Source organism: Talpa occidentalis, unplaced genomic scaffold (genome assembly GCF_014898055.3).
Source record: "Talpa occidentalis isolate TD23 unplaced genomic scaffold, MPIMG_talOcc4v2.1 talOcc4.6, whole genome shotgun sequence".
NCBI classification, from domain to species: Eukaryota; Metazoa; Chordata; class Mammalia; order Eulipotyphla; family Talpidae; genus Talpa; species Talpa occidentalis.
In genome coordinates this window covers 138,281,138-138,308,665 of record NW_023604972.1, presented here as the reverse complement: position 1 = coordinate 138,308,665, position 27,528 = coordinate 138,281,138, and the positions used below count along the sequence as shown (strand labels likewise).

The 27,528-nt window shown below is 61.4% G+C and overlaps 1 protein-coding gene across 1 annotated transcript in view; it reads left to right on the top strand.

Moving 5' to 3' along the window:
- The window catches only part of ADAMTS16 (ADAM metallopeptidase with thrombospondin type 1 motif 16), a 60,408-nt gene extending 44,385 nt beyond the window's left edge, over positions 1-16,023 (top strand). The window contains exons 21-27 of the mRNA XM_054687917.1: positions 1,031-1,163; positions 2,870-2,996; positions 9,541-9,742; positions 9,881-10,075; positions 11,139-11,357; positions 14,096-14,243; positions 14,966-16,023. Coding sequence (XP_054543892.1) covers positions 1,031-1,163; positions 2,870-2,996; positions 9,541-9,742; positions 9,881-10,075; positions 11,139-11,357; positions 14,096-14,243; positions 14,966-15,081 — 1,140 coding nt within the window. The 3' untranslated portion in view covers positions 15,082-16,023. The remainder of the gene's footprint in view (positions 1-1,030; positions 1,164-2,869; positions 2,997-9,540; positions 9,743-9,880; positions 10,076-11,138; positions 11,358-14,095; positions 14,244-14,965) is intronic.
- Positions 16,024-27,528: the final 11,505 nt, after the last annotated feature.

Here is a 27,528-nt window from a genome sequence, read left to right as displayed (position 1 = left end):
CTGGAGTCCCCAGGTGCCCCCCTGCTCTCTGGGCCGAGTGCCCCCGGTCCTCCTGGCTCTTCCGGGGGCCTTCCTCCACCAACCCTCCTCAACCCTGAGTGCTCCCGCTCCGGCCCCTTTGGAGTGCCCTTGGCCTGAGTAACGGGGAGGAAGCAGGCCTGGCCGGGCTGCCGTGTGGAGCAGCTTCTTAGGAAGCAGCCGAGGGGAGAAGAGTCTCCAGGCCTGAAGGCCCTTCAGGACAGCGAGTGAGTGACCGCAGGGCGGCCGCCTGCCTGGGCTCTGCCTGTCCTGCAGCATCTACGGCATGGTCACCGCCACGACCAGTGGTGGGTCGGGAGCAGGGAGGCCCATGGCGTCGCCCCCCGGAACATCGCAGCACCAGCCAGGAGGGCGTCCACGGGCTTGCGGTCAGCAGCTTGGCAGTAAGGTTTCCCAGAAAGAGCCTTCTGGTCCAATCAGGGCCTCTGGCCCATTTAGAAGGAAAGGGGTCTGGTCCCTCGAGTGTCCACGGGCACACACCACGCCGGGACCCAGGCGCTCGGCTGCCGAGACCGGCTTCCCCGCAAGGGTGTCTCCTCTGGGGTGAAGGGCCCAGGGGTGAATGAGCTCTGCGTGCACAGACCCTCCCACCCCACAGGGAGCACCCCCCGTGGGCCTGGGCCTGTGGTGCCCACCAGGAAGGGTGAGGACGCCGTGCCGTCCCCTTTCCGGCTGGCTCAGCTGGAGAGGATTTGCAGGGGCCCCAGGGAACACCCAGGGACACTTGGGTTAGGGGCAAGGCTGCCGACGCCCTGCGGGACTCACGCCATGCGGGGAGAAATGTGGGGTGTCTGTACTCACTTCCAGAGGGGCTTGAGTCCAGCTGAGAGTTTGTTCCTGTCTAGAAAGTTGCTGTAAATTTGGGGAGGGGGCGCGTTTAGTCATCATCGTAACCAACTATTTGTTGGTTTTATCCCTTGGAGTGGTTTGAAACAAAGTCGCTCCTGCCTGCTGGTTCCGCTTTAACATTCTCGTTTTCCTTCTTCTGCAGCTGCTGTTTCAGGGAGGGAAGCCGGGCGTGGCCTGGGAATACTCAGTGCTCAGCGCCCAGGAGGGGCCCAGCGCCCCGCCCAGCTACACGTGGGTCGTCGTGCGCTCCGAGTGCTCCGCGTCCTGTGGAGGAGGTAGGTCCAGCTCCATCTCCCCTGGCGGTGGGCTCGTGGGGTGCCGGGACATTGGGGCCCAGGGGCACACCCAGGGGGACAGGGTAGAGGGCGAAGGCTCTGAGTGTGTCTTGAAAGCCTGAGCTACGTTCCCGAGACGCCTCACCATCCTTTTCTCTTTCCTTTCTCTTCTTGTTGCAGGGCAACCCTGCTCTAAAACGGGGTGCCTGCCTGTGGGTCCTCACCCCCACGCTCAAAGGGACTCGCACTGCAGGCGCACCCAAAGGGTTAACAGAGGTTTATTCACAAGGGAAGGGGAAGGAGAAAATGTACGACTCAGGGAGAAAAGAGGGAGATAAAGTCTTCAATGCGTCCTACCCGCTCCACTGACCTGGATCCCAAATGACCCACCAAGACCAAACCCGCCTGGCCAAGAGCAGGAGCCAAGTGAGCCCCGACCCCACTCACAGGGCTGGTTTCATTTACAGAGAAAGTGGCTGCTTAACTCCGCCCTCAGGGCCTCGCAACCGCCCCTTGGGGATCCCGGGATGTGTAGTTCCCAGCGTCTTGATGGCGTGGGGGTGGCGTCCACACAGCCCGTACGGAGTGTGCGCAGGACATCCTTTCCCCTAACATTCTGACCTCATAACCACCCTGCTTTCCGATCTCACCCCACCACACTCAGATGACACGGTTTCTACAGATTACGTGGGATTCACTTGACCACATCTGTTCTCATAGGGCTTGATTAAAGTAACAGCAGGGTCGCCTTTGTGGGAGGACGTTATGACTTGCGGAGTTGCCTTTGCCCATCGGCATCTGGTGGAGAAGTATCAGGTCTCCCAAGGGCGTTCTGTGGGGGTGGCCGTTCCACCCATGCCCCCGGGGCTGCCATGTGTGTCAGCTTCAGGGGAAATGCCTAGGTCACTTGTCCTATCAACGGGTGACTAGCTTGCTTGCAAACACCAGGCTGCCTCCAAGGAGCCCGCGCTGAGCTGCTAGAGAAAACCAACCCCTAGTCCTTTGCCTAAGGAGGTGCATTATAGTTCCGGGGAGCACCAGTGCCATGTCTCACAGCCCAAGGCCCCTGTAAGCGCCGCAGTAGCCCCAGCCCACCTCTGTGCCCCTGCAGGTCCCGGGATGTTCCATGGGCTTTTCCATCATCACATTGTTAACAGCCCTGGTAGAAGAGGGGTCCCTCCCTCCAGGCACAGAAGCCCCAAAAGCACTGGGTATAGAGCCGGACAAGCCGCATTGCAGGCTCACGCTGGGGAAGCAGCACCAGAAGAGAGAGGGAGCCTGCTCCTGGGGGGTCGGGAGGGCATGAAAGGGCACCTGCCCCAGGCAGGGGCAGCGTCACGGCCTCCTCTGGGCTGTTTCTGATTCAGATGACACAGGCGGGTGTCGTGAGTGCTGCTGCTCCCAGCGCTGGAGCCGAGAGAAGGCGCTAGTGGGTTTCATCAGACCGATGCTGGCCTCTGTGAGACCGTGGTGATGTCAGCGTGGGGAGGGCCAGGGAAATGCTCGCGTCATGGAGCTGGTGAAAGTCCCCCGGGAACGTCCGAAGACAGGCCGGAAAGCAGCGTGTCGTAGCCGGCTGACCAGTCACTAACACGAGGGCATTCACACGAGGCGTGACTGCGGCGCCTGTTGCTGCGAGATCGCCTTGCTCTCCTGCCTCCTCCCGGAGCTGCTCCGGGCCTCATGCTGCGTTCACCCTCCCGCAGGCCGGATGACCACGAGAGCCGGCTGCTACAGAGACCGGAGGTTCCCCGTGGACGCCTCGTTCTGCAGCCCCAGCACCCGGCCCGTCACGGGGGTGGTGTCCTGCAGGGCCTCGGCCTGTCCTCCTAGGTGAGAGCGGCTCGTTCCCCCGCACAGACCACGGTCCTGTGAGCTTGTTTGCGGTACACTTCGTGAGTCCTCGGGGCTCCCGAGTCTCGGAGCTGCAGTGCTGGCTCCCGCCATGATGCTTACCAGCAGCAGCCAGCAGCCAGCGGGTAGGGGCACCGGCTGAGTCCGTGCAGCGGGGTGCACCTGGGGGCGTGGATGAGGCTCCCGGAAGAATTGGGCGTGAGATATCTTAAACATCTGCTCTCATCTTAAATGAGAAAGAAAAATTGCTGTGCTGGCTTGAAACCCTAACCCATTCTACCAGCATCCCGGCTTGTGCACGGCCCTGCCTCATCCAGCACGCGCACAGGCCCCCCTTGGCCAGCCCTCCCATCAGCCAGGCGCCTGCTTGCAGTCACCGTCCTGTGGTCTCTGCGCCGCACTAATCACAGTGTTTTGGGAGTATCTGTTGAAAACTAGAAGTTTCACTTTGAAGCACAACTTTCCAGAAACAACACGAGGTGTAGATACCATTGGCCCCTGTGCTTTGCTGTCAGAGCTGTGGTCACTTGGAATCTGTTTTGCATTTGCAAATATCTGGGGGTGTCAGGGTAGTTTTTAAGTATCAGATGTTAGTAGATTGAGACAAGAGTTAAAATTATATCATCCCTAGCATTTTTAGGACTTTCTTTATGGCCAAAGAATGGGGGTTTTTATAAATATTTCCCATGGGGATGAAGGAATTGTGTTCTGTGTGGGAGGGAGTATTTATAGGGCAATTAGCTCAACTCCTTCTTTATTCAAACAGGCTCCGATTTTCTGTCTGTCTTGTAGATCTATTTCTGAGAGAAATATTTTAAAATCCCACATTATGTTAGGATTGCAATCCCAGGAGTCTTTATTTTATTCAATTTCTTCTGGTGACTTCACTTTACCATTGTTATACTATATTATATTATATTATATATTATTTTATATTATGTTATATTATAGTTATTTCACTTTCTGCTGTCAGGTTGGCATCGTTTCGGCAAGGGTTGTCCGTTACCACTACGTAAGGATCATCCTTGGCCCTCATATTATTTTCCAACTCATGAAACTAACACAACACAAGCTTCCATTTGCTTATTTCCACATTTCACCTTTCTCTGTATCTTTAAGTGTCTGTTACTAGCACGGGGGCTGGGACGGGCCGTCCCCCCAACAGGGCAGCTCTTCCCGGGCAGGGCTTTACCGAGGGGGGCCGGGGAAGGGGAGGGGCAGGCGAGGCATAGGGGCGGCTGCACAAGCACCTTCGCCTCCCTCGGTCGGTTCAGAACCCTGACTGAGAACTCGTCTCCAAGCAGCGACTTGAAGGGCTGGGGGGCGGCAGCCATCTCCCCGCAGCCCGGTGGCGTCCTGGGCCTGTCCCGGCACCCCCCGGTCACTCGGTGCCTGAACACACAGGGGCGTGTGTTCTGGGCATCGATGCTGGCAGGACCGCAGTCACCCCACAATGCAGATCAAGAAATAAAAATCATGCAACTTCCCATAGAGGTAGGGCAGAAACGGCAGCAGCCCGCCGCCCGCCTGCCCGCAGAACACGGTGAATGACCCCCAGCCACGCAGGGTTAGTTGGAGATCCTTGCAGTTCATTTAACCAGAACCTGTGACTCGCTCAGAAGCCGAGATGGCTTTGGGCAGTGTTCAGAGTTCACGAGCTTAGCAAAGCCTGTAGCTTGCAAATGTGGGCTGGGGGGCCCCTGCACTTCCCATGACCCACGGCATATGTGCTTGGGAATCAGGCGTGTTTCTCCCACCGGACAACAGGCGCCAAATTCCCAGCCTGGTTCCTGGCCTTTGACACGTGATGACCTTGGAGGAACCTGGAATTTGTAGGAGGACCCTCTACGAAGACAGTGGCCATGTGTGTGGACGTGCATATGCATGCATGCGTGTGTGTGCGTGTCTGTGTGTGCATGTGCACAGACATGTTGCAGATAGCTGGATAAAGTTCCCAGACGGTCTCTCCAAAAGCAGCGTGTCCCTCTCAGGAACCAGCAGGGGCTCCCCCTCCATGTCTGTCTCCATAGCAACCTCTCCAAGGGGGAGCCCGCAGAGGGTGTCCTGAGGTCTAGACCAAGCTCCCCAGGGGGACCCTGTGGCCCCACATGCTCCCCTGCTCTCTGAAAAGTCGCCGGAGCAGGAAATGCTGTTTTCCCCACTGTAACCCGCCTCCTGCTGTCTGCCCCGCCCCCATCAAAAACTAGTTTTATTAAATTTTCGAAAAAGATCAGTGAACTTTCCGGGCTAACTGAACTTCTATGGAAAGTTCACGACTGGAAAACCGGCCAAGTTGAACAGGGAAAAGCGGTCTGTGGTCCCGGCCTTCTCCCCGCAGCACCCACGCTTCAGCCTCGGATCTGGCCGTGAAACAGGTGCCGAAACAGGCTGACTGGGAGCAAACGAACTGGAGGATCTCCCGCTGATTTTCATGTGCGCCAGGAAAATTGAGCAAATGAGCACAGTGCCTTCATGTCACCTTGAAAGCACGTCAGCAAAAGAGGGAAAGCAAAGGAACGGATTTTAAAATCGGCTGCAGGAGTGTGATGACACACCTGCACTTCACCTGAGCGTTTGCTGAAGACTTGAGGCTGGGTTGGCCGGCGTGTCACCCCTCTCCCGTGAAGCCGCCAGCGAGGGCAGGACTGTGCGCGCTCATCTTGCCTGTGGCTACAAAATCTTACGTGTGGACTCAGAGTCTGTCCCTTTTCCCGGGGTTTCTGCTGAAGCGGCCTTTCTTTTATCTACAAAGTGCCCCCTGAGCACACCCGTCGTGTTTTTCAAGGCTCGTGTAGATTTTTAACCAACATTCCAGAACCAGAAAGAGCCTCCGGTTAATTTGTTCCAAGTTAACTGGTTTCACCACCTGTTTCAAGGCCAGACCCGGGGCTGAAGCGCGGGTGTTGGGGGAGAGGCTGCGACCACGGGCCGCATTTTCCTGTTGAGGGTGGCTGGCTTTCCAGTCGTGAACTTTCCGGAGAAGTTCGGGATAAAGAGACCTAAAAAGGCGGCTCTTAGTGTGCTTCTGGCGGCGGTCACGGGAGTGCAGCGGTCGCGGAGCAGAGACCAGGGTCTCCTCAGAAGTTTGTTATTTTCTGGCCCAGAGCTCGGCTGGCAGCCCTCCTCCTGCCTCCCGCTGCTCTGGCTGCCGCCTTTTTTACTTCCATGTGTAGTGGCAGGAAGGGGCACCGTGCGGGGTCTCTACGATCCGAGCAGACAGGGAAGGAGAGTCCTGGAGCCTCGGTGGCTTTTCAGGCTTTTATTGGGATTGACCAGGCACATGGCAGGCAGGGGTGCCGGGGGGCCAGAGGCTGGCAGGCTCCCAGCCCCCAGCAAGTCTTCACTCTGTCTGGGTTCCCCGGCCTTCTCTCGTGGTTCTTCCATTTGCTCTGCTGGCGTCCCCGTGATGCCGCCCTTATGAGCCCAGTCTCTCAGCCCAGGTGCACCCACTATGCACGCCCGCACCCTCCTCCAGGGGCCGCCATCAGGCATGATTCAGGACCGCAGGGTCCATCATCCATCCTCATGGCGGGAGGGCAGAGAAGCCTGATCCTTTCTTACCTCAGCGTCCACATGTCAGTGCAACTCCAGCAGTCAGGGGGTTTTAAGTGTCCCGATGCCTTCATTGCCCAGCAAAGGATGCCTTTGAAATGCTGTTTGAGATGACAGGGCATCGCCAGAGGAATTGATTTATTTTTCTTTCTCCCCCACCGTCCCTGCTACCCCCTGGCCCTCGTCTCCCTCCACGCTCCCTCTTAACTTCAGAGACCTCACTTTATTAGCATCTGCTAGTTTTTGTGAATTTTTTTTTTTTTACAATATTTCTCGCATTGTCTGCTGTGTAAATGTCCAGTATTTGTCTCTGTCATTGTGACTCGCTTTCCAACGCGTCACTCGGTGCTGCCTCCACTCCCGTAAGTGGCGAATCTCCCCTCCCCCGGTGCGGCGGGGCCACACCCTCCTGCTCAGCCCCGGGAGCGGGCGCCAGGGTGCTCCGCGTCCTCCCCACTGTGGACAGTGCACGGTCAGCCTCGGAGCAGGTGGGTTTCGAGGTGATGTTACGCGCTGTGGCTGGACGCCCAGGCCTGGGGGGACCGGGCTGCAGCACCTCCATTTCCATGGGGGCCACCCCGGCTCACCTCCCCCCACAGGGGCACCGGCTCCTCTGCCCCCTCCTCTCTGTACTGTTGTGGGGGGTCTCTGCTCCGTTCTCGTCGCCGGGGGTGCCTTGCTGCGGGCTGACCTGCGCCTCTTCTGTGAAGAGCGATGGCGGCTGTTTGTCAGGCCGTCTCTGGCCGTCTGCGTCGCCTCTGCTGTCCGTTCCAGTCTGCGAGCCTTGGATTAATTGGGTTGTTTGGTTTTCTGTTAGTTGTATGTTTTCCTAGACCTTAGCTAAACCCCTGGGTTATGTGACGTGTAAATATTTTCTCCCGCTCAGTAGGTTATTTGAGCTGCATGAAATCTTTGCAATTTCCAGGCTCTCCCTCCCCCGCGCAGGGCCGTGGCCGCTTTATCCTGAACTCAGGATGACACGTGCGTGGCTCTGTTGCTGGGCTGGACTCTCTTCCCCTGCCCCTGGCGTCTGATCTGCCCTGGTACCATGTTGCGTTAGCGCGTTGCTGTGGGGCGTCAGGTCCGCAGTGTGATGTCCCGTCCCCCCTCGCCTCAGGGTCTCCCCGCTCGTCAGCGCCTCTTGTGGCTCCGTATACATTTCGATATCTGGGCTGACGTCTTCAGCGCGCGTGAGGCTCACTTGTGTCTGTCCTGCCTCTGTGCTGTGCTGGCCTCTTCGGGACAGAGCGGCTCGCACAGCCTGATTAGAGCCCTTCGCTGTCCACTGCCCTGAGCGGCCGTGCGTGCTAACGGCGGCCTTTCGGCCTCTGCCGTGGCCTGGCGGCCAGGGTTGAGCTCACTGTCTGTGGACGTGGCCCCCGTGCCCTGCGAGGTTGTCCATGCTTGGCTTTCTCGTGTGGCTCCGACTGTTTAAAGCTTTTCCTGGCCAGCAGGAGTAGGTCTCAGGAGATTTACCCAAAGGAAAATTAAATCTGGATCCCCTCGCTCCCTGGGCCTCCGGCAGTGGATCTCTAGTCTCGTCTAACTCCTTCGATGGTGTCTGCCCTCCTACCCGGCAGGGCCCGGGCCTCCGACCCCGGGTGGAGTGGACGCCGGTTTCACCCATCCGTTTGCTGGCGGGTGTGATGTGGCGCAATCTGTTTCCTTCTGCTGCTTTGGTTTCTCCCCTAAAACCCGCCGGATTGGTGCCTCTGACTGCCCAGTCCCACTCAGCCCAGGCCTACAGCGCCCCCCTCTGGCCAGGTGCCAAAGTCTCAGGCACCCAGTGGCTGCCACCCAGGCTCCCAGCACCCAGAGGTCGGGCCGCTGGGTGCATCCTTAGAAAGCTGTCTCGGGAGCCTGGAGGAGATCACTTGAAGTATGCGTGCAGGAGTGAGCACCCAAGAAAGCCTAAAGCAAAAATGCCAGAAAAGCCCTGAGTAGTGGGAAATACGCAACCTTTAAATCTTTCTTATGTATAAAAGACAGACCGTGGTGGGGACCCTGGCATATGCCACTGGATGGAACTGACAACCCTCCCCCCCAAGAGTGAGGCTCCAAGGAAAGGGAGCTGCTGCCCCTGGGGGGAGCCCCCTGACTTAAGTTACACTTTACACCTTGAGACCCAGCGTGAGCCTCGTTTTCCTTTGGAGCCGATGGCTCGGACCCCTCGTGATCGAAGGAAACCTGCAGGTGAAGGCTGTTTGCTGAAAGAGCGAGAGCCGAGGAAGCAGCTTCCCTGGCCCGCGAGCCCCTCGCCACCCCACCTCCCGGGCCCTGGTGCTGGAGGGCGTTTAGAGCTGACTTTCCATTTCACACTGTCGAGAGGGGTCATTCCCAGGTACCGGGAAGCCTGGGGTCAGGTGCAGGGAAGGGTGACTGCAGGGTAAGTAAATGATAGCAGGCTTCTCTGCCCTCCCGCTATAAGGACGGATGATGGACCCTGCGGTCCTGAATCATGCCTGATGGCGGCCCCTGGAGGGGGGTGTGGGCGTGCGTAAGTGGGTGCACCTGGGCTGAGAGACTGGGCTTATAAGGGCGGCGGCACGGGGACGCCAGCGGAAGAGCAGAGAAGCAGAGAGAACGAGAGCGAAAGAGCAGCAGAGGCCACCAGAGAAGGCCAGGGAGCCCAGACAGAGTGAAGACTTGCTGGGGGCTGGGAGCCTGCCAGCCTCTGGCCCCCCGGCACCTCTGCCTGCCGTGTGCCTGGTCAATCCCATTAAAAGCCTGAAAAGCCACCGCGGGCTCCTCCTTCCCCGTCTGCTCGGGTCATAGAGCGCCTGCTCCGTGTCCTCCCGCCGCTACGGTGACCCTGGAAGCCAGAAGCAGCGGGCCCAGGAGAGGCCTGGGGCAGAGCTGCGGGTCTGGGATGAGGCTGAAATCAGCAGCGCGGGGAGGCTGCCGGGAAACGCTGTGCCGCCGCCCGGACGGGCTCGGCCGCCTCTCCTCACCAAGCCCTGTCGCCTCCCAGCTGGTCCACCGGGAACTGGAGCGCCTGCAGCCGGACGTGCGGGGGCGGCTCCCAGCGCCGCCCCGTCCGGTGCACCCGGCGGGCACACTTCCGCGAGGAGCCGGTCCCGCCCAGCCTGTGTCCGCAGCCCGCACCCTCCAGCCAGCAGCCCTGCCGCTCAGAGAACTGCCCGCCCGCTTGGCGCGCCGGGCCCTGGGCAGAGGTAAGGGGGCTGGGCTGGCGTGGGGGCAGCTGGGCCTGTGGACGGCAGGGCTGGTTCTTACTGGGCCTGGCAGGCTGTGGCCCAGGACACCTGCGGGTCTGGCCCTCCTGGCAGGAGCTGACCCCCGTCCCCATGCAGTGCTCCCGGACCTGCGGGAAGGGATGGAGGAAGAGGACCGTGGTCTGTGAGAGCAACGACCCCGATGCCTGGGCGCGGCTGCTGCCCGATGCCGGCTGTGCCACGCGGCCCAAGCCCAGGACGCATGTAGCCTGCCTGCTGCGGCACTGCCACAGGCACAAGAAGCTGCAGTGGCTGGTGTCGGCCTGGTCCCAGGTAGGTGCGCTGCCCCCAGGCAGCCCGCCCAGTCCAGGTGTCAGCCGGTTCCAGGTGCTTCTGGTCCCCGGTAAATACACCTGGTCCAGGGGGTGCTCCCAGCCCCAGGTGAGTCTGGTCCCACGGAGTGTACCTGGTCCCAGGTAGGTGCACCTGGCCCCAAGTACTGTGCCCGTTCTAGGCAAAGCAGCGTGGACCAGGGCGGGGCGCCCTCTCCTGGTCTCCCTGCTTCCCATCCTCTCCCTCAGCCCCGCCGGGGGCTCTCTCTCCCCCACCGCTGTCAGCTCTGGGCTGTGGTCACCTTTGGGGCTTTCTGGTGCTCTCTCCTCTGGCTTCCGGTCATGTCCTCGGAGCATCTCTCCCTGTGGGTGCCCAGGAGGCCAGTGTGGGTGTAAAGGGCATTCATCACACTGGTGTGGGGTTCTGGGGTACCTGAGCCCCAGAGCAGCTATAGTGACTTCTCAGGAAAGATCCACCTGGCACTGGGGCCTCTCCTGGCCTGCCCAGTGGTGCAGCTGTGCCATCCCTGGTGGCCAGCAACTGCAGCTTCTGGTGCTAGCCCAGCCCCTCTGCATGGGTCAGGGTGTCAGGCAGCAGTGGCAGCTCACACTTGGAGCTGGGAGGTAGGGGGACATACAGGGTGGACTTGCTGTCTGGGAAAGTCCACTCGTCCTGGCTGGGGACGCTGGCGGCCCTGGGTCTCCCCCTGCCCGGCAGGAGGGCATCCAGCCACTGTGGAGGCACAGGTAGTGTGGGGGCTCCTGCGAGGCAGCCTGGTGTCTCCCCCCAGCACTGGGGTCTACAGCCAGCCACCGCCCCTCCCCCCGGCCCTGCCACGCGAGGTCCGCTTCAGAGCCACGCCTGTGCCTCCTTGTGCCCCAAAGCCTTGCCACTCGGGCCTCCAGACCCCTCGTGCCAGGCGCTGCGACGCCTTGCTCAACGCACAGGCCCGAGGACGCCGCGGGTGTGCGCAGTGACTGCGCCTGCAGGGGCGCGGGAGGCGCTTGCTCAGGGCCACCACTCGGCGAACGTTTCCACTCAGTCTTGTGGGTTTGCTTTCCAGTGCTCTGTTACCTGCGAACGGGGGACACAGAGAAGATTCTTAAAATGTGCTGAGAAGTCCGTTTCCGGGAGGTACCGGGAGCTGCCCTCCAACAAGTGCGCGCACCTGCCGCGGCCGCTCCTGGAGCTGGACCGGGCCTGCACGCAGCTGCCCTGCCCCCGGCTCCCAGTGCGCGCGGGCCCCCCGCGGGCCGCCTGGCTTGCCTCGCCCTGGTCTCAGGTAGGGGCGCTCGAGGGGCTCAAGAGGGGTGCCAGAGCCCCTGCTCCGGGAGTTGGTAGCTGGCCTCGATGGCAGAGTGTCGATGTACCCCAAAGTCCAGAGCCAGGCCCCCCTTTTCAGCAGCCCGTGGCCCTGGGTGTGGGCATGCCTTTCCTAGGAAGGTCTCCAAGGTCACTGAATCGTTTAGGGCCTCCCCAAGACGTCTGCCGGCACCCGGGGGACTGGGACAGTGGTGGATTTGGGGTCAGAGACACACGCCCCTCTGCTGTCTCCTGGCCCCTCGCCTGTGCGCCTCGGGTGGGCCAGCTCCAGTGGGAGGGGAAGACCCGCGCTGGGCACGCGGGGTTTTGTCGTTTTGGCTGACTTGATGCGCGGGCTGTGCGCTGGCCACTCAGTCATCAAATCATGTTGATTTTTAGTGTCGAAGGCTGGCCCGGCCGGGGACTGCGCTGGGTTGGTCCAGGCGCAGGGCTCTGCGGCAGGAGGAGGTGGTGGGCCCAGGGCCGGGCCCCTCCCCAGGCAGGCGCCTCGCTGCCTCTGTCCCTGGCGAGGGGGTCGTCCTCGTCCTCCTGCCAGCAGGAAAACTGAGGTCCTGAGGTGAGCGTCCAGCCGTCGGCTCACTCGGGAGACGTGGCAGAGTTACAAAGCAAGCAAAGTTCTTTATCGAACCGAAGCCCAAGCCTGACCTCTCGGATCCAGGCCTCGGAGCCCTCACAGTGTTGTGGTCTGTTTGTCGGAGAAGCGTTTTAGCATCAGCTGCCTGAGGTTTTGTCCAATGCGATTCGCCTGTTAAATTCTGAGACCTTAACTTTTGGGGAGTAACAGCTCTGTCTGCAGAAAGCGCCGGCACCCAGGACCGCGCCCTCAACCTGGGGCAATCGTCAGATGCCAACGCCGGCCCCTGCCAGGCTGAGCTTTGCCCCAGACACTGCGATTCTTGCAACAGTTTAAAGATGGGGTGTCTAGCATTTGCTCTGAGGGCTTCTTCTGATTTCGGTGACTTTGCCGACGACAGTTAAGGGTGTGCCGCCTGCCCGGCCAGGCCGGCCGAAATCACGCGGGTGGCTTGGGCACCACCGGGGCAGGAGGCTCAGACTCATCGGTCCCGGGAACGGCCTAAGTGCGAACACCCATTGCTCTGGGGCATCCTCAGTGCTGGCACACGGGGCCCCAGATCCCCACAGGCTGTCTCACCAGGACCCAGGCAGGAGGCAGGGTGGGGGGCGGCGCCGCTAACAGGCTGGGCTGCTCTGGGCCCAGACAGGACTTTGAGTGTCGGGTGCACGTGCCCCGAGGGAGGGGCCTTGCTCACCACTGAGCATGTAGCACCCAGAGCAGCGCGGGGGGCGGCGTGGGTGAGGCCCACTCGCGAGCCCAGGAACTGGTGATAAGGAGAATCAAGCTTCCTGCGAGTTCTCTCAGCCCGGCTAGAGTGGCGACGGTGGGGCTGAGCCCTGATTTCCGGTTGAGAAAGGGTGGGATTCTGCCCCCACTGCTGCTGCTGGAAGAAACTCATCTCGGAGGCAGGGCCGTTGCCAAGGTTACCGATGCGGATGTGACTGGGAGCTTCCGTCCCTGCAGGAACTCACACTGAGCCCCTTTTGAGCCCCGGGGCCCGGAACCCCGTGTGCGCCCCTCAACGCGGCATGGAGCTTCTTCGCCTGCTCACGCAGGTGACAATGGCAGTGGAGCTACTGCCACTGAGGAAGCTGGTGGCCCAGGAGTCGCGCGTGGACATGCCCGCGACGCTGACTTTGCTGTTCTTGCCCTGTTGAAACTGGGTTACTGATGACTTCGTTGAAATGGGTTGGAAAGAGACGGGGAAACGTCATAGAAACCGTCCGCCCCACATGTCTTCTAGCTGCAGTGCTGGTTTCCACCTCCCAGGCCCAGCCATCCTGCCTGAGAGGGAAGCCCCGGCTTCTCTTGGGGGGCCAGTGAGGACGTTCGCCTGGCTCCGTCGTGTGTCCCTCCAGGGAGTCACTCTGCAGAGTCTGATCATTGCAGGTCCTGAGACAGCAGCCGGCCAGGGCTGGCGGCTCCTGGACTGGCCGAACCGGGGAACCCAGCCCAGGGCTGCTGCCCTCGTCTACACACAGGGGTCTCTTCCCACGGTCCTGGGGGTTCTGACCAGCAGCCCAAGTCCTGCACGTCCCCGATGTCCTTGTCCTTGTCTGTTAAAGCCACCAGTGAGCTGACCCACTGTGCCCAGGACAGCCAGATGGCTCTCTGGCCTGAAGTTGGCCGCTGAGGCCTGAAAGCCTGCCACAAGCCTCAGGCAGGAAACCCTAAGAAAGAGGCCAGGCCTGCTTGTGACGCAGGGTGCAAGATGAAGTGCAAACCAAGATAACAGCCACGTTGTCTCCGCCGAGCACCTCGGGGCCGCACACCTGCATGTCTCTTCCAAGTGTCTGCATGTGTCTGTCCTCGACTCCATCCAAGTTCCCCCAGGTCCTGGGTCCACATCAAGGCTGGAGAGCCAAGAGCCCCAGCAGCCACAGGAGTTCAGTTCTGCAGCTGGCTCCTGGGCTCCACCCCTCAGCCCGGAGCTCCCCTGGGAGCCCATTCATGGCGCAGGGAACTTGTAATCTGAGGTGCTACATGCCTGCGGGCCGGGACAAGTCTCCCCCACAGACATGCGTCAGTAACACTCAGCAGCCCAAAGCGTGGGGAGAGACAATTGGGGGTAGGACGGGGGGAGGGCAGCCTGCAGCCGGTGACTGTCCCCCGTGTCTCAGTGCACAGCCAGCTGTGGAGGTGGAGTGCAGACCAGGTCCGTCCAGTGTCTGGTGGGCAGCCGGCCAGCCTCAGGCTGCGTCCTGACCCAGAAGCCCCCCACCTCTCTGGCCTGCAACACCCACTTCTGCCCCATCACAGAGAGGAAAGGTAAGTATCTGGGGACCCTGCATTTTGGGGAGGGGATGTTCTGGAGCTGTTCCTTAAAGTGTCTGCAGAAGGAGGTGCTGCCAGTCAGGGAGCCCCAGAACTCGGAGCTTATCTCCATCAGCTTCCTCTGTTGATCTCTTCATGTTTCCCATGAAACAGCCAGCAACGCAGCCTTGTTCTGAGCTGCGCCCCAAATGACATCAACGGCGTGATTTCTCTAAGGGGGTGTGGCTTCTTTCACCTTTCCGTGACAGTTTACTGTGTTCGAGGGAGCCATTAGAAATCAAGTCTCCTTCCTTCCCAAAGTTAAAGCCCACCATGTTCTTGGGTATGCGCTGAACACCACGGCTCAGAAGTCCCGGGGTGACTTGTGGTTTGAACAACCCACAACCCTCCTGTCTGCCAGGCTTCTCTGAGGAAGTGGGACTGGAGGAGAGCTGGTGGCCGGCTGCTCCGGGCCCAGGCCGTGACTTTGGCCCCAGTGGCCTGCATCTCAGGTGGCAAAGACCAGTGGGTGCACTTAGCATGGAAGGGAAAGGATTTCGGCTCACGAGGACTTCCCAGGAGGGTCTTGTAGAAACATCACATTCCACACGGTCTGTTTGAAGAGTTGCCTCCTTGGGGGCTTTGGGGCCGTGACAGAGTCACCTTCATTTGCCAGCGAGTCATTAGCTGGCAGCGTGGGACTGGGCCAGTGTCTGACAAGTGTCTGCTCCTTTCAGATGCCCTCTGCGAAGACCATGTCCCCTGGTGCTCGCTGGTGCCCCAGCATGGCATGTGCGGCCACCAGTTCTACGGGGAGCAGTGCTGCCGCACGTGCTCCGCATCCATCTTGTGAGCGGAGGGAGCCCTGCCTCCCCGCGGAGGGAGCGCCTCTTTAGCACAAAAGGGCTGCGCGGTCTACATCAGAACGCATCCAAGCCAGAAACCCCTGGGCTCTCCGCCAAGGCCGTGTGTGTGTCATGAGTCTGAGTGCACAAGGAACACGTGAGTGATCTCACGTTAGGCTGGACCGTGAAGACAGCGGGCCGCTCTGCAGAACAGAAGCAGGGCTTGTCTGCACTGGCACGTCAGCTCAATCAAGTCAGAGACACGGCGTGGCTGAGCTGGCTAAACCCTAAATACATGGTGCTTTGTGAAAACAGGGAAAGGCCAAGAAATATGGAATCGGGACCAAACACTTGCCATTAGGGACGCCGGCCCTGCCCCCTCTGAGAGGTCGACCAGGTAGCTGGGCCACACCTGGGCCCCGCCCCAGGGCCTGCTCTTCCTGCCCAGCCGCCAGCGGCCCTTCACGGATCCTGGTGCCTGGACAAGGGGGCGGTCCTCACCCTCTGCCAGGAGAAGTGGACACTTCTGCTTGGAGACACCTCTGAGCACGGGGAAATAAAATCCCTGCTAAGGTGCTTATGTAGCTTATGTCTTCTCTCAGCTATTCACAAGTGCGCGTCCTATTTAAACCCCTTTCTCAGTGCTTTTCCTGTTAAAAGAATCACAGCTGTGCCGGGGGCTGGTGGCCGGCCCACACCTTGCCCCCCGCCCCGCCCCCCACGAACACGCCGTGCCACCCAAGCGCTGCAGCCGCCAGGGAGCCTGCTTGCTTGCTGTGGGGGGTTTTATTGGTACGATTTGGCGGTTGTTGTGACCCCCTCAGAACTAGAGCAAACATTTCCCCAAGGAGCTGCCCTGGCCCCTCCTTTTCATACGTGGTGCTTCCGTATCCTGCCGGCTGGTCCATCTCAGTGGGCGCTGGGATATTTATATTCACTGAAGATTTATAATAAATTTTCTATTGTACAGTGTGCTGACCTGCTGGTGATTCCGCACAGGGCTGGTTCCTGAGATCCCAGGTGGACACAGCCTGGGGACTCCCCAACAGGGTGCCACCCAGCTGCAGGGCCTAGTAGAAAGTTCTGGAAAGGAACTGGCCTCCCAATGAGGAGTCTCTCGGGAAGACAGTCAGCCACAGGCCCCGGCAGCATGTTGGAAGCTTTCTCCACACCTCAGTGTGCGGGGGGCAGCATTCACTAAAGGAGGCGCCCCAAACCTGTGATCCTGCTGGACCAGTCGGGGTTCTCGGAAAAGCAGAACCATAGACATTGCACAGAGGAGGGGTGCAATGAAGAAGTCGAGGGATATGCGTGGTGGGATGTGGACTGGGGGTGCATAAACATCTGCACACGCCGGCGGGGGCGGGGTCCATTGTTGCTGCTGATCACAGCATCCTGTGCCGACTCCCTGGTTACGCTTAGCTGGTCCTGCTCACCCGGCCTCCCTGTCTGCCCGCGGCTTCCAGCACCTACCCTCATGCCAAGACGTTGTCCTGGTGAGGGCCCCGCCTGCCTCTACATTTGAGCTTGACCAGCAGCAGCTCTGGGCGCCAAAACAGCAACAAGGGGCTTGGGGAATCCACAAATTAGGAAAAAAAGTCTTTGGGAAAAATTTAACAAACACAAAACAAGTGGGGTGAGGCCGGGGGAGGTGGTGCCTCAGGTCTGCTGGTGGCTGCTGTGTGCTGCGGTCACTGTGAAGCAGCTCCTCACAAAGTGCCCACAGGAGGGGCCGGGGGCTCCAGGTGGGGGCACCCCCTGGAGAAGTGGAGGCTCCTCGCACAAACACTGCTGGAGCCGAGATCCGAGCCCCCAGATGCGGGCTGAGGCCAACGCCCCGGGCCTCTGGGACACCAGGCGGAGCTCCTGGGCCTGGGGTCAGCCTAGAGCCTCTTGGCACTGGCCCAGCCCGCGGCCATCACGCTGTATGAGGCCACCCGCCACCCGGGGGGGCACCGCCTCGCTACCCCCACCCCCCCCGCCCCCAGAGGCTCACACACGCCCTGGGGGGCCAGTGGGGGGTTCACGTGCCCTCCGTGGCTTGTCCAGCTCAGACCCAGGGACAAACCGCTGCACCCCCCGCCCTTGCGAGCCACTTCTGGGAGCCCCTCCCTCCAGGGCCGGGTGCAGGCTGAGACCGACCCCCACCCCGAGCTTCTGTCCTTTTCAGCTGTGAGACCGTTTCCAGAGCAAAAGTTCGTTTTGTTTTCATTACGACACTTTCTGATGAGTCCCAAATTGTCCCCACGGAGTCTCCGAAGCAGTCCACGGGGATGGACACGTCCACGTTGCATTTCGCCCCCCTCCGCTTCCACACAGTGGTAGTAAAGTCCCCCGGGTTGGCAGCCTCGTCCCTCCCTCTCCCCAGAGGGATCTCGGCCAGGAGGAAACTGTGTGGTCTCCAGGGAGCGCCTCTGGCGGGCGATGAGGGAGGCCCCAAAGGCCAACAACGGGGGAGCCATGGCTCCAGGAACCACGTGCCCAGAAGTGTTGTGGGGGGCCGCTGCAGGGGGCGGCAGTGGGGTTGAGGGAGCACAGGCAGCGCCTCCCAGACCCCCACCCTCTGGCTCTGGCCCCGGCCCCCGCCCGCGAGGATGCGTTTGTTTCCCCTTAGCGTAACTCACCCTCATTACTCAGCGCTCCTGCGACGGGGGGACCTGGCGCCCCACGGCTGGGCACCCTCGCCGCGCTCCCTTAATGCGTTTTGATGGATTTATCTTCAAGTGTCTGAAAAATTGATTGCAGCTGGCGCTGCGGAGGCTCCAGCCACCCCCTGCCTCTCCCTGCCCCCCACGTGGGCTTCTGGCCCGGAGCCGGAGGGTCCTGCCGGGGCACAGGGGCAGGCCCAGCCTCCCGCCGGCCCTGGGAGCCGGAGCAGACCAAGGACAGGCCTCCAGCAGAGCCCGCGCGTGGGCAAGCGCAGAGTGTCTTTGCAGGGAAAGGAAGGCGCCGACCATGTGCCCTCCCGCCCCACACCTGCCGCCTGCCCCACACCAGGCACCGCCGCCCGCCCACACCCACACACCGCGGCCCGCCGCCCGCCGTCCACGCGTCCACAGGAGGAGCAGCCCCGGTCGTGGGCCCAGCATTGTCTGCACCGAGCAGGGTGTTGGCAGTGGAAGAGGGGCCTCCCCCTTGGGGCGCCCTGGCTGCTTGGTCAGTGTGGGGTAAATAAAAAGGATCAGGCTTCTCTGCCCTCCCGCCATGAGGACGGATGATGGACCCTGCGGTCCTGAATCACGCCTGATGGCGGCCCCTGGAGGGGGGTGTGGGCGTGCGTAAGTGGGTGCACCTGGGCTGAGAGACTGGGCTTACAAGGGCGGCGTCACGGGGACGCCAGGAGAACCACGAGAGAAGCAGAGAGAAGGGGAGAGAAGGCCGGGGAGCCCAGACAGAGTGAAGACTTGCTGGGGGCTGGGAGCCCCAGCCCCCCAGCACCCCTGCCTGCCATGTGCCTGGTCAATCCCAATAAAAGCCTGAAAAGCCACCACGGGCTCCAGGACTTTCCTTCCCCGTCTGCTCAGGTCACAGAGCGCCTGCTCCGTGCCCTTCCTGCTTACTACAGTCAGTTAAAGACGGGGTCAGTGTCTGGACCCCCTCGGGCTGCACCTGGAGCCCCACTGGGCAGCGTGCTTGGCCAGGAGCTCAGGCCTGGGCAATGGGCCAGGCCATCCCTGTCTCCCGCCCAGTGGGAGACCCACGCACCCCCACACCCCTGGGGTGCTGGAACAGGCCAGCGGACCCCGCAGCACCCGTATACCCCGACAACGTGTGGCTGAAACACTGGTGGGTCCCCACCTGCAGCTCTGGCTGTCCCTCCGCAGCTGACCGTGCCTGGCCTCCACCCACGCACCTGCCCCGTCACCCCTTCCCAGGGCGCCCCTCACCGTGGTTGGTGCGTTCACCCACAAGGCCCTGCAGTGTCATGGCTGCCTGATTCCAGAACATTCTGTCACCCCAAAAAGAAATCACACTGTGAGGCTCATCTGGGACAGCCCCCCAACCCCTCAAGGTCATGGAGGTCAGTGCTTAGTTTTCCTCAGGGGTTTAACCCCTTTTGCTTTGATAACAGCAGTGACGGCTTTTTCTGGGTCCCTAAGAGGTGAATGCCCAACATGATCTATGAGACCGGTCTTGGGAAACATGAAATCAGCTCCAGCATATATTTTAGGGGGACCCCTGGCCTTTTCTCCGTCTGGTGAGTCCCGTCTCTACGTAGCGCTGATGCTCCCGGGATGTCCAGGTGTGCGTGTGTGTCATCAGCTGAGTGTGGCGCTGGCTGTGGGGATGGGATCCCTGTCTCCCTGCAGACACTGCTGCTCCAGGCACCTCCTTCCCGCCCACCTGATGCTGTGTCCACTGTGGGGTGACCCAGGGGCCGGCGCCCCCCAGCGAGCAGCTGTGCTGGACACGCAGCGTGTACGTCCCAGGACAAAGCAGGCCAGCAAGGTCATTCTCATGCCACGTGGACACCGGGGGTGCGAACGCTCTGACAAGGACACGTCTGTCTTCTCGAGATCCTCCTTCCGTCTCCCACATCCACGCCTCAGTCCCTCAGGCCCGGCCTCCCGAGTGCGTGCTGCACACACCCGAACCTCTCAGTTCTCCGGGATTCCCACAGGCCCTGTGGCTCCGGCCTGGCTGCAGGCCACAGAGGGCAGTGGCCCCGGACACCTGGACGTGATGTGTCGCTGTCCTGGAATTGACCAGACTCGGAACCCGCAGGGCTCCACAGGATGAGCAGGAGGCTGCCAACCCCGTCCCTCCTCTGTGGCCACCCCAGGGGCTGCCACTGCCCCCGCCCCCAGGCCTTCGGGGCTCACAACTGTCGCCTACATATTCAGGAAATTAAGGGAAAAACAGAACTGAAAGCCATTCACCCCACACATCCTGCTGTGGAACACCCAAGCATTGTCCTCTCCTAGGCAACTCCCTCCAACCCCACATTTTCACAGATTTTATCTCCTGTGGCCCTGGAGGCTGGAGCTCCCAATTAACACCAGGATTCCTGGAGTGAGTCTGGTTTGGTTTTCTGCTGCCAGGCCTGGGGCTGGGCCGCAAGAGCCAAGTCCTGGCATCGAGTCACATCGAGCAGTTGGCCCAGCCTCCCTCCTGGCCTTTCACCCGCTGGCTTTGCGGGGGGGGGGCTAATTTTAAGCACGCACCGCAGTGCAGGGAGGCTGGCACTGCACCCTCGGGGGGCTGGGCTCACCTGCCATGCCGGCCGCAGTCTCCACCTGCCAAGCTCTCCGCCACTTGAGGGGCTGCCAGGAGCACAGCTGACAGAGACAGAATGGGGAGTAGCGCTACCTTCCGTAGCGCTGCCCCTCTGTCCTTAGGCCCCCTGTGCCCAGGCCTTGGTTCAGCCCCACCAGGAAGAAAAGGAAGCAGGGCCCTTGCGTAGCAACGGGGCTCCGACCCCCGTAGGATCCCGGCCCTCGGGCTGTCCGGCCGGGCGTGCTCCAGGCGCAGCTTTTCCAGGGCCTGCCTGGACCGTGGCTGAGGCCGGCATCACGCGGCCTTCTCCGCAGGACCCAGGGGCGCTGCTTCTCGTCTCAGGCCCTGGGGACACTCCTGCCCACCTCACGTATTCTCTGTGCCGCGGAAGCTGTGACGAGGACGCGTTCCCGCTTCTGTCTCCTGCTCATGTTTCTGCAAGACTGAAGCCGTCGCCGAGGGCCAGCAGACGCTGACGGGGCATTTCCACACGACCCCCTTGCTTTTCACCCTCACTGTCCTTCCCCGGGTGACTGTGGGCGTTGGCTTTGCCCTCCCCTCCTGCTTTTATTTTTATAAAAGGCCTCAAAATCTTTGCTCACCTCAGTTGGCTCACATAAATAAACAGTTCTTTACTTTAGAAAATGAAAGGTTATTGGGCCTCCCTGGTGGCGCAAGGGCTTAAGTCTCAGCACTATGAAGCTGTCTGCAGCCTCTGCAGCACGAGTTCAATCCCTGGCCAGGGAGCTACCCACATGGCGCGGCAGACCTCACCTGTCTCCCCACTGCTCCCCTCAGCAGTGCATTTCAGTGGATCCGCCTGTTCTGCTCCCCACTCTGTCTCTGGGGAATCCTCTCACCCCCTGCACCTCTGGCCCGCGCCCTGGCTCTTGTGTGCATAAATAAATCTTTAAAAAAAAAGATTAATTTTTCCAGGACTTGTTAAAGAATGCTATGCACCCTTGCGTCTCCCTAGGAAATCCCACAAGCGAGATGAACGATTCTTTTTTAATTTCAGTGCTTACATTCATATTTTAGTATATTTTAATGCACATCTCCATGTACCCACGTGCACTACACACATGTTTTATCAAATCAGCTGTGTGGGGGTGGGCGCCCCAGGCTGGTCGACCCTCCCCCAGAGCTCTGAGTGGCCCACACGGGGGCCTGATAACCCTTGTTTGGCTGGTTCCTCTGGGAGGCAGGCGGTACCGCCGGACACCCCACTTTGAGAACTGCCGCAGGCGTCCCGTGTGCCGGGGCACGTGGCAGTCACGCAGCCGCCACACCCGGAGGTGGCCGCGGAAGGAGGAGGAGCCGTGGACACGGCTGTGAGGCGGGGGCGCAAGGACCTCAGACACGCGCGGCCCCTGTGGCCCCTTGAGGAGGGTCCCGGAGGTCTCCGCCCGGGCCCTGCCTCTTCTTTCCTCCTCCCCCAGGCGGGGCTCGCGCTCAGCTGCGGTTTCCGGGCAGGATTACTTCCTCAGGCCTCTGGAAGCCCCGCGGCCTGGCCCACTTCCGTGTCCAACATCCTGGAGTCCCGAGCCGACCCTCGTCCCGAGTAAGTGAAGCCCTGGTCTGGGTTGTTTATGGTGTTTCCGCGGCCGCAGCTGCTCCTCCACCCTCCAAACGGAGGGGCCGACGCGGCCGTCCTGGAGGAGGGTCACCCGGAAGGGGTGCCCGGGCCGGACGCACAGGCTGGACCCAGCCCCAAGCCGGGGCCCCCGCTGGGCGCCGTCCTCCGGGAGGGGCCACCCCCCTGGGCCTTGGCGCTGACGTTTTATTTGGTAAAAAGTGAAAGATGCGCACGGCCTGAAGGGAAGCCAGAGCACGTTAACATTTCATTGGGAACCACCGGAGCCCAAGCTTGAAAGACAGAGCCGAGCACCTGCGTCCTCTGCGCCCAGCCGACCGCCGTCACCTTGCAGCCCGTGAGCTCCTTCCTGCTCTTCTCCACACAGGTGCACAACCGGCCGGAGACGGGCGGCAGCTGGCGTCGTGGAGAGCCCTCCCCGGCCCCTCTAGGACAGCGGCACACCCACCCGCGGTGCCCGGGAGACAGGTGTGGCCGCGCAGCACGGCCACAGCAGGGCCCGTCACAGCCGTCCACGGCCGGTCGGTCTCCAAGCACCTCGTGATGTCGACCAGCATGAGCCCGGCTGTGCGGGGCCTCTGGGGTCCCCATTGATGGGCCTTGGCATTTCCATCTCTGCCCCAGCAGTCCCTGGGCCCCACCCATCCTCTCTCGACCCGGCGTCTGGAGAAGCCCCTCACTCAGTTACACTCGCGCTCAGCACGTGTTTGCGCTCGAGTTTGGCTGTGGACAGTCCAGGTCCCGGCATTCCTGGGCGAATGCTGACCACACGCGTGTCCCAGTCCAGTTCCCTGCTCCCAGTGCTCATTTGCAGCAGTATCCAATAAGGAATCCATGGTGGGCAGCTCAAGGCCTGCCCCAGCTGGTCATCAGGCTGAGGGGCTTCCTGCTGAGCCACTGCCCTGTTGGCCACACCTGGCCACCCAGCATTTGGGTCAGCGGGTGTGCCCCCCATTCAGCTCAGGATACCCCCTCTCTCAGCTCGGACCGTGGGGTTTGCAGTCAGTCATCACCATCCCCAACTGGGGTGACTGATTGTTCTGGGGCACTGCGGGAGACTTTGGCAATCCCTGTGTCCTTTGACAGCCCTGAACTCTTGGCTTTCCGGTACTTCCTGAGACAATGGGGCGTCCCAAGCATGTCTCTGCCCTGGCCCTGGGACCTGCTGCCCTTGGCGCCAACTGGCTGGCCTCGGAGTCCGAAGCTCTCTACTAGCCACGTCCAGGTCTGGAGTGGGAGCTGGTCACCCAGGGCGCCCTGGTGACAAGGAGCAGATGGCCTGCCGGAAGGGACACCCACCGCCAGCCACAGAACAAGGGGAGGAGCAGGTCTTCAGAATACCAGGGGTCACTGACCCCCAAGCGTCCTGCCGTCAGACGGTTTTGGGTCCCCGTCAGTTTTGGGGACCTTGTGCTAGTCTCTCGAGGTGGCTCTTACTCCAGAGTTTCCCCCAAATGAAGGGAACTGGCACCACATGCCCTTGGCAGATGCGACGGATGCAGCCTCTGCCATGGGGAACGTTCCTGGCTAAGCCTGCAGAGGGCTATCGGGACAGTCCAAGGAGCAGCTCTGGGCTGGCCCGCGGGGAGCGCCGGGGGCCGGGCAGACACTCCTGAAGGCGCGTCTTCACAGGTGCAGCTGCCGGTGCGTGCGTGAAGTGCTCTCCGCTGGCACTGGGCTGGGCCTTGCAGACATGCCCCGTCTCTGCGGCCTTGGGATCCACCTTGACTGCTGGGTCCTAGTCCAGCCAGAAACCCCTTTCTGCTCTCTGCACCCACACGCTGAGGTCTGGGGCAAAGCAGAGCATTTGCTTTAATGACTTGGCCTTGCCCTCAGGCAGACCTGGCCGACCCTGACTGCTGCTGACCACAGAGGGACAGAGAGCCCAGTCGTGGGCTCGCCCTTCCCTCCCTATTACCTAATCCCGCTGCCCTGCCATGCCCTGACGTGCCTCTGGTCTGGACGCAACCGTGGCCTGAGCTCCCCGGCCCAGTTCCCAGGGAGGTGTGCCCAGTGCCCCAGCCAGAGCGGGCAGCCGGGCCAGTCTGCCAGGCCCTTCCAGCCCGGGCGGCGGCCACGCCCTCATGCCCAGCACTGCCCGGCATGCAGCTGCCCCATGTCCTCAGACCCGCGTGCTCAGACCCCGCAGCCAGAGCCACAGCCGCCAAGAGGCCTCCAGGACCGGGGCCGGGCACCCACAGGGGAGCGGGCGCGGGCTGGGCGGCTGTGTTTCCGCTGTATTATGAATGCGTCATGTTGCTGGGGCACGGCTTGCCCGGAGTGGGTGTGAGTCCGAGCTGTCGGCTCCACTAGCAGGGATGGGGTCAGTGGCTCCAGAGCCAGCAGCGCAGCTGTGTCCACCAGCACGGTGACCTAATGGGCAGACTCTGGCCGGCCCGCCTCGCCACTCCGGGGGCTCGCTGGCGAGAGCGAGAGGGGCGGGAGCACCCACGGTGTGTGGACATGCTGGGTGAGAGGGAGCGGACCCCGTGATGGTGCGGTGGGCCCCGGGGCACAGTGAGGACAGGAGCCAGGCAGCGCCCTGGGAGGAGCGAAAGCAGCGGGTAAGGAGGAACGGTCCTCTCTGTCCAAAGGAAGTGAGTCATGCTTATTTCCAGAAAAGTGGCCAATAAAAGAGACCATCGGTAAAATAAGTGAGCGCTGAGCTATTTGGTTATTTTCGGGGTTAGCGAGCTGTCCGCGCTCATCTTGACGAGGGTTTTCCTGGGGACAGTGCGGACACACACACCCTCGTCTACACCGCCTGACTCCCTGAGATTGAGTGAGTCAGCTGGTGGGTGTTTCTTCCTTCTCTTGTGAAGCACCTACTGTGCGCTAGGCTCATCTGACCTAGAATGTCCACAATTGAATCGGAGCCGCATTCAACTCCGGTGACACTTTCAGGCAAATGAGCCGCCTGGCTGTCTCTGCGGCCTCCAGCTTCCCCTCATCCCTGCGCGATGCTGCGGCCATGGTGCTACTGGGGGGACACAGAAAACTAGGGCAACTTTGGTCAGTGTGTCCCCCCGTCCCCGGAGCTGCTCTGCAGGCTAGCAGGGCGTCGGAGAGCGGCGCAGACTCGGCTCCAAAGCAATGAAGCGAAACTATATCATTGAGCAAATGAAAATAATAAAGATTCCAGCAGAACTTCCAGCCCAGGTGCAAGGAACACTCCAATGCAGGCGTCCTCACCACGTTTGCTCACCTACAGCTCTTTTTTTTCCAAGATTCATGGCCGGGGCCTCAGCTCTCTTATCCACAAGGTCGGGCAGGCGGCCAGCTGGTCTCTCTCCAAGGCCATCCCCGAGTGCCTGCCTCTTCCCCGCTTGCCTTGCCCCCTTGTCTGGGGGCTTTGCCGCAGATGGTTGCGCCTGCTGGAAAGCGATGCTGTCCATGCAGCAGATCTGGAGACAGTTGTGCGTGAAAGGACCCCTTGGTCTTTAAATGGGTGCTCAGACCTTACGGGGCTGCCCGGGTCTGGGACCTCATGCCTGAGTCATAAAGGGTCTCCTGACCTCACCGTTCCCGAAGCACCGCTTGTTCTTCCTCTGCCTGGGAAAAGGCGAGAATCCGCTTCTTCAACAGCAGCCTGTGCCAAAGAGACGCGGCGTAGGAAGAGGCGTGACCCCTCCGCGGTGCCCACGTGGCCCAGCCTGGAACAGCGTGTGGCCCCCTCCACCCGGCCTGGTGGCCAGCCTGAAAACAGGGCCCTCCCGGTCAGGAGACAGGTGAGTGGGCCGCGCTGGCCCTCCTGCTGCGCGGCCTGCGGTGGAGACCTCCGGCCAGCTTGTCCGCATGTGGGGGGGCGACTCTGTGGAAGCCAGACAAGTGTCCTAAGACCCTCCCCGGGGAGAGCGCGGCGGGGAGACCAGGCGAGCCCACACAGACGTGCCGAGAGAGAGTGGACCTGTTTCTCCTCTGTCCGCGGGTGAGAACTGCCTCAGAGGTGAAGCTGCACAAGTGAAGACGAGCTACCAGGAGGTGAAGCTGCTGGCCTAGCTCAGGTCAGACCCGAAACTGGCCTCCATCCAGGGCACCCTGAGGACCCGCAGACCTGACAGCACGTCACACGCTGTTCCCACTGCTCGCTCCTCGCACCATGGAGGGGCTTCAGAAGGCGCCAAGTGCACCAGGGACAGACATTTGAGAAGAATCATCGCTTAAAGCTTCATTGCAGTCAGCTCCGGGAACCTGTCTCCGGGCGGGAGGTGGCGAGATGGCCTGGAGCCCTGGGAGTGTCTCCCGAGCCCATGGACACCGCCGTGCTAAGCAGCCATGGTGGCTCGCCCCAGCAGCCAGGGGCACCCCGAGGGGACGCCGGCGACCCAAATCACTGACCTGGAGTTCCCCAGGGCGGGAAGCTGGGGCAGGCGCGTGCGCCCAGCCCCAGGCTAGGGGGAGTGTCGGGGTCCACTGGCATTAGCTCCGTGGGGGGCGGCTTCTAAGGCCGAGAGACTTGTCCAGCCGCAGTGTGCTCAGGCCCCGCCACAGCCTGTCACTGGCCGGCTGCACTGCAGACGGGGGGTGACACCCAGGTCACAGCTGGCAAAGAGGTTGCCGGCGGACAGCAGCTCGCCACCAGAGGTGGACAGCGGGCTGCAGGGGGGGCTGGCCCAGCAGCCACGTGTCTGCCATCGCCAGGGGAAATCTGTTCCCCACAACAAGCCGCGTCCTCTGCCGCGTGTGCCGGGAGCGGCTGGGTGTGACGCCGGCCCCCGAGAGGCCCCACACTGTGAAGCACAACCTTTGTCTTCCCCATCACAGGAACCACCCTGGAAAAGCACATCTGCCTCTTTTCACCCTGGAAAATGCTGGGTGATGTCTGGATTAGAGGACAGATGCCACCGAGCGCCTCCGCAGGGTGGGAGGAAGTGCTGTTCCCTAAAACAGCCCCACGGAGACCCTGGAACGTGTTGCTCGGAAGGTCAGAGCTTGGGCCCAGCACACACACCGCAAATCCGTGTCTCTGCTTGTTGGAATTAACAGGACAGGAGACTTCCCTCAGCTGCCGCTCAGGAGAGCTTCGTGGAGACACTGGCGCCTGGGCCGTGGGGCTGGAGTCTGCCGTGCAGGTGGCGATGAGCAGCGCGCTGATGTCACCGCTAGCAGCACCGCTGCCTCCGGCTCCGGCGGTGTTGACGCAGATGTTCCGGCTAATCACTCCTAGCAAATAATTTTTCCCATAAAGGCTGAGATTAGCGGGAGCTGGCACGCTTTTCTCTCTTCTGCGAGCCTCCCTTGACTATAGCTGATGTTTTGTTAGTGTATCCATGCAACCTCATACATGACGGAAACCCGAGGAAAGCGGAGCATCGGCGCCCACACCAAATTAAATGCGCGTCAGAAAGACATGACCCTGATGCTGGCTCAGGTGCCACGGAGGTTGCCTGGGTGTCTTGGTGCTACAAGCTTCAGGAGAATGATAAAAAGCAAGCCTGACGCTGACATGGGCTTAAAGCCGTGGTTGCCAACAGTTGACACCAGCCCAGCGGCTCTGTGGCCATAGCCGAGGCGCAGCAGAGCCGCAGCGGGAGGGAGCTGCTTCCCCGGCACACGCTGCGGCTTCGCTGCTCCCGCCGGCTGCCCAGGGGCCGATGCCCGCGTGGAAGCTCCACACCTGTGCCTCGCGCTGGCCGGGGCAAGT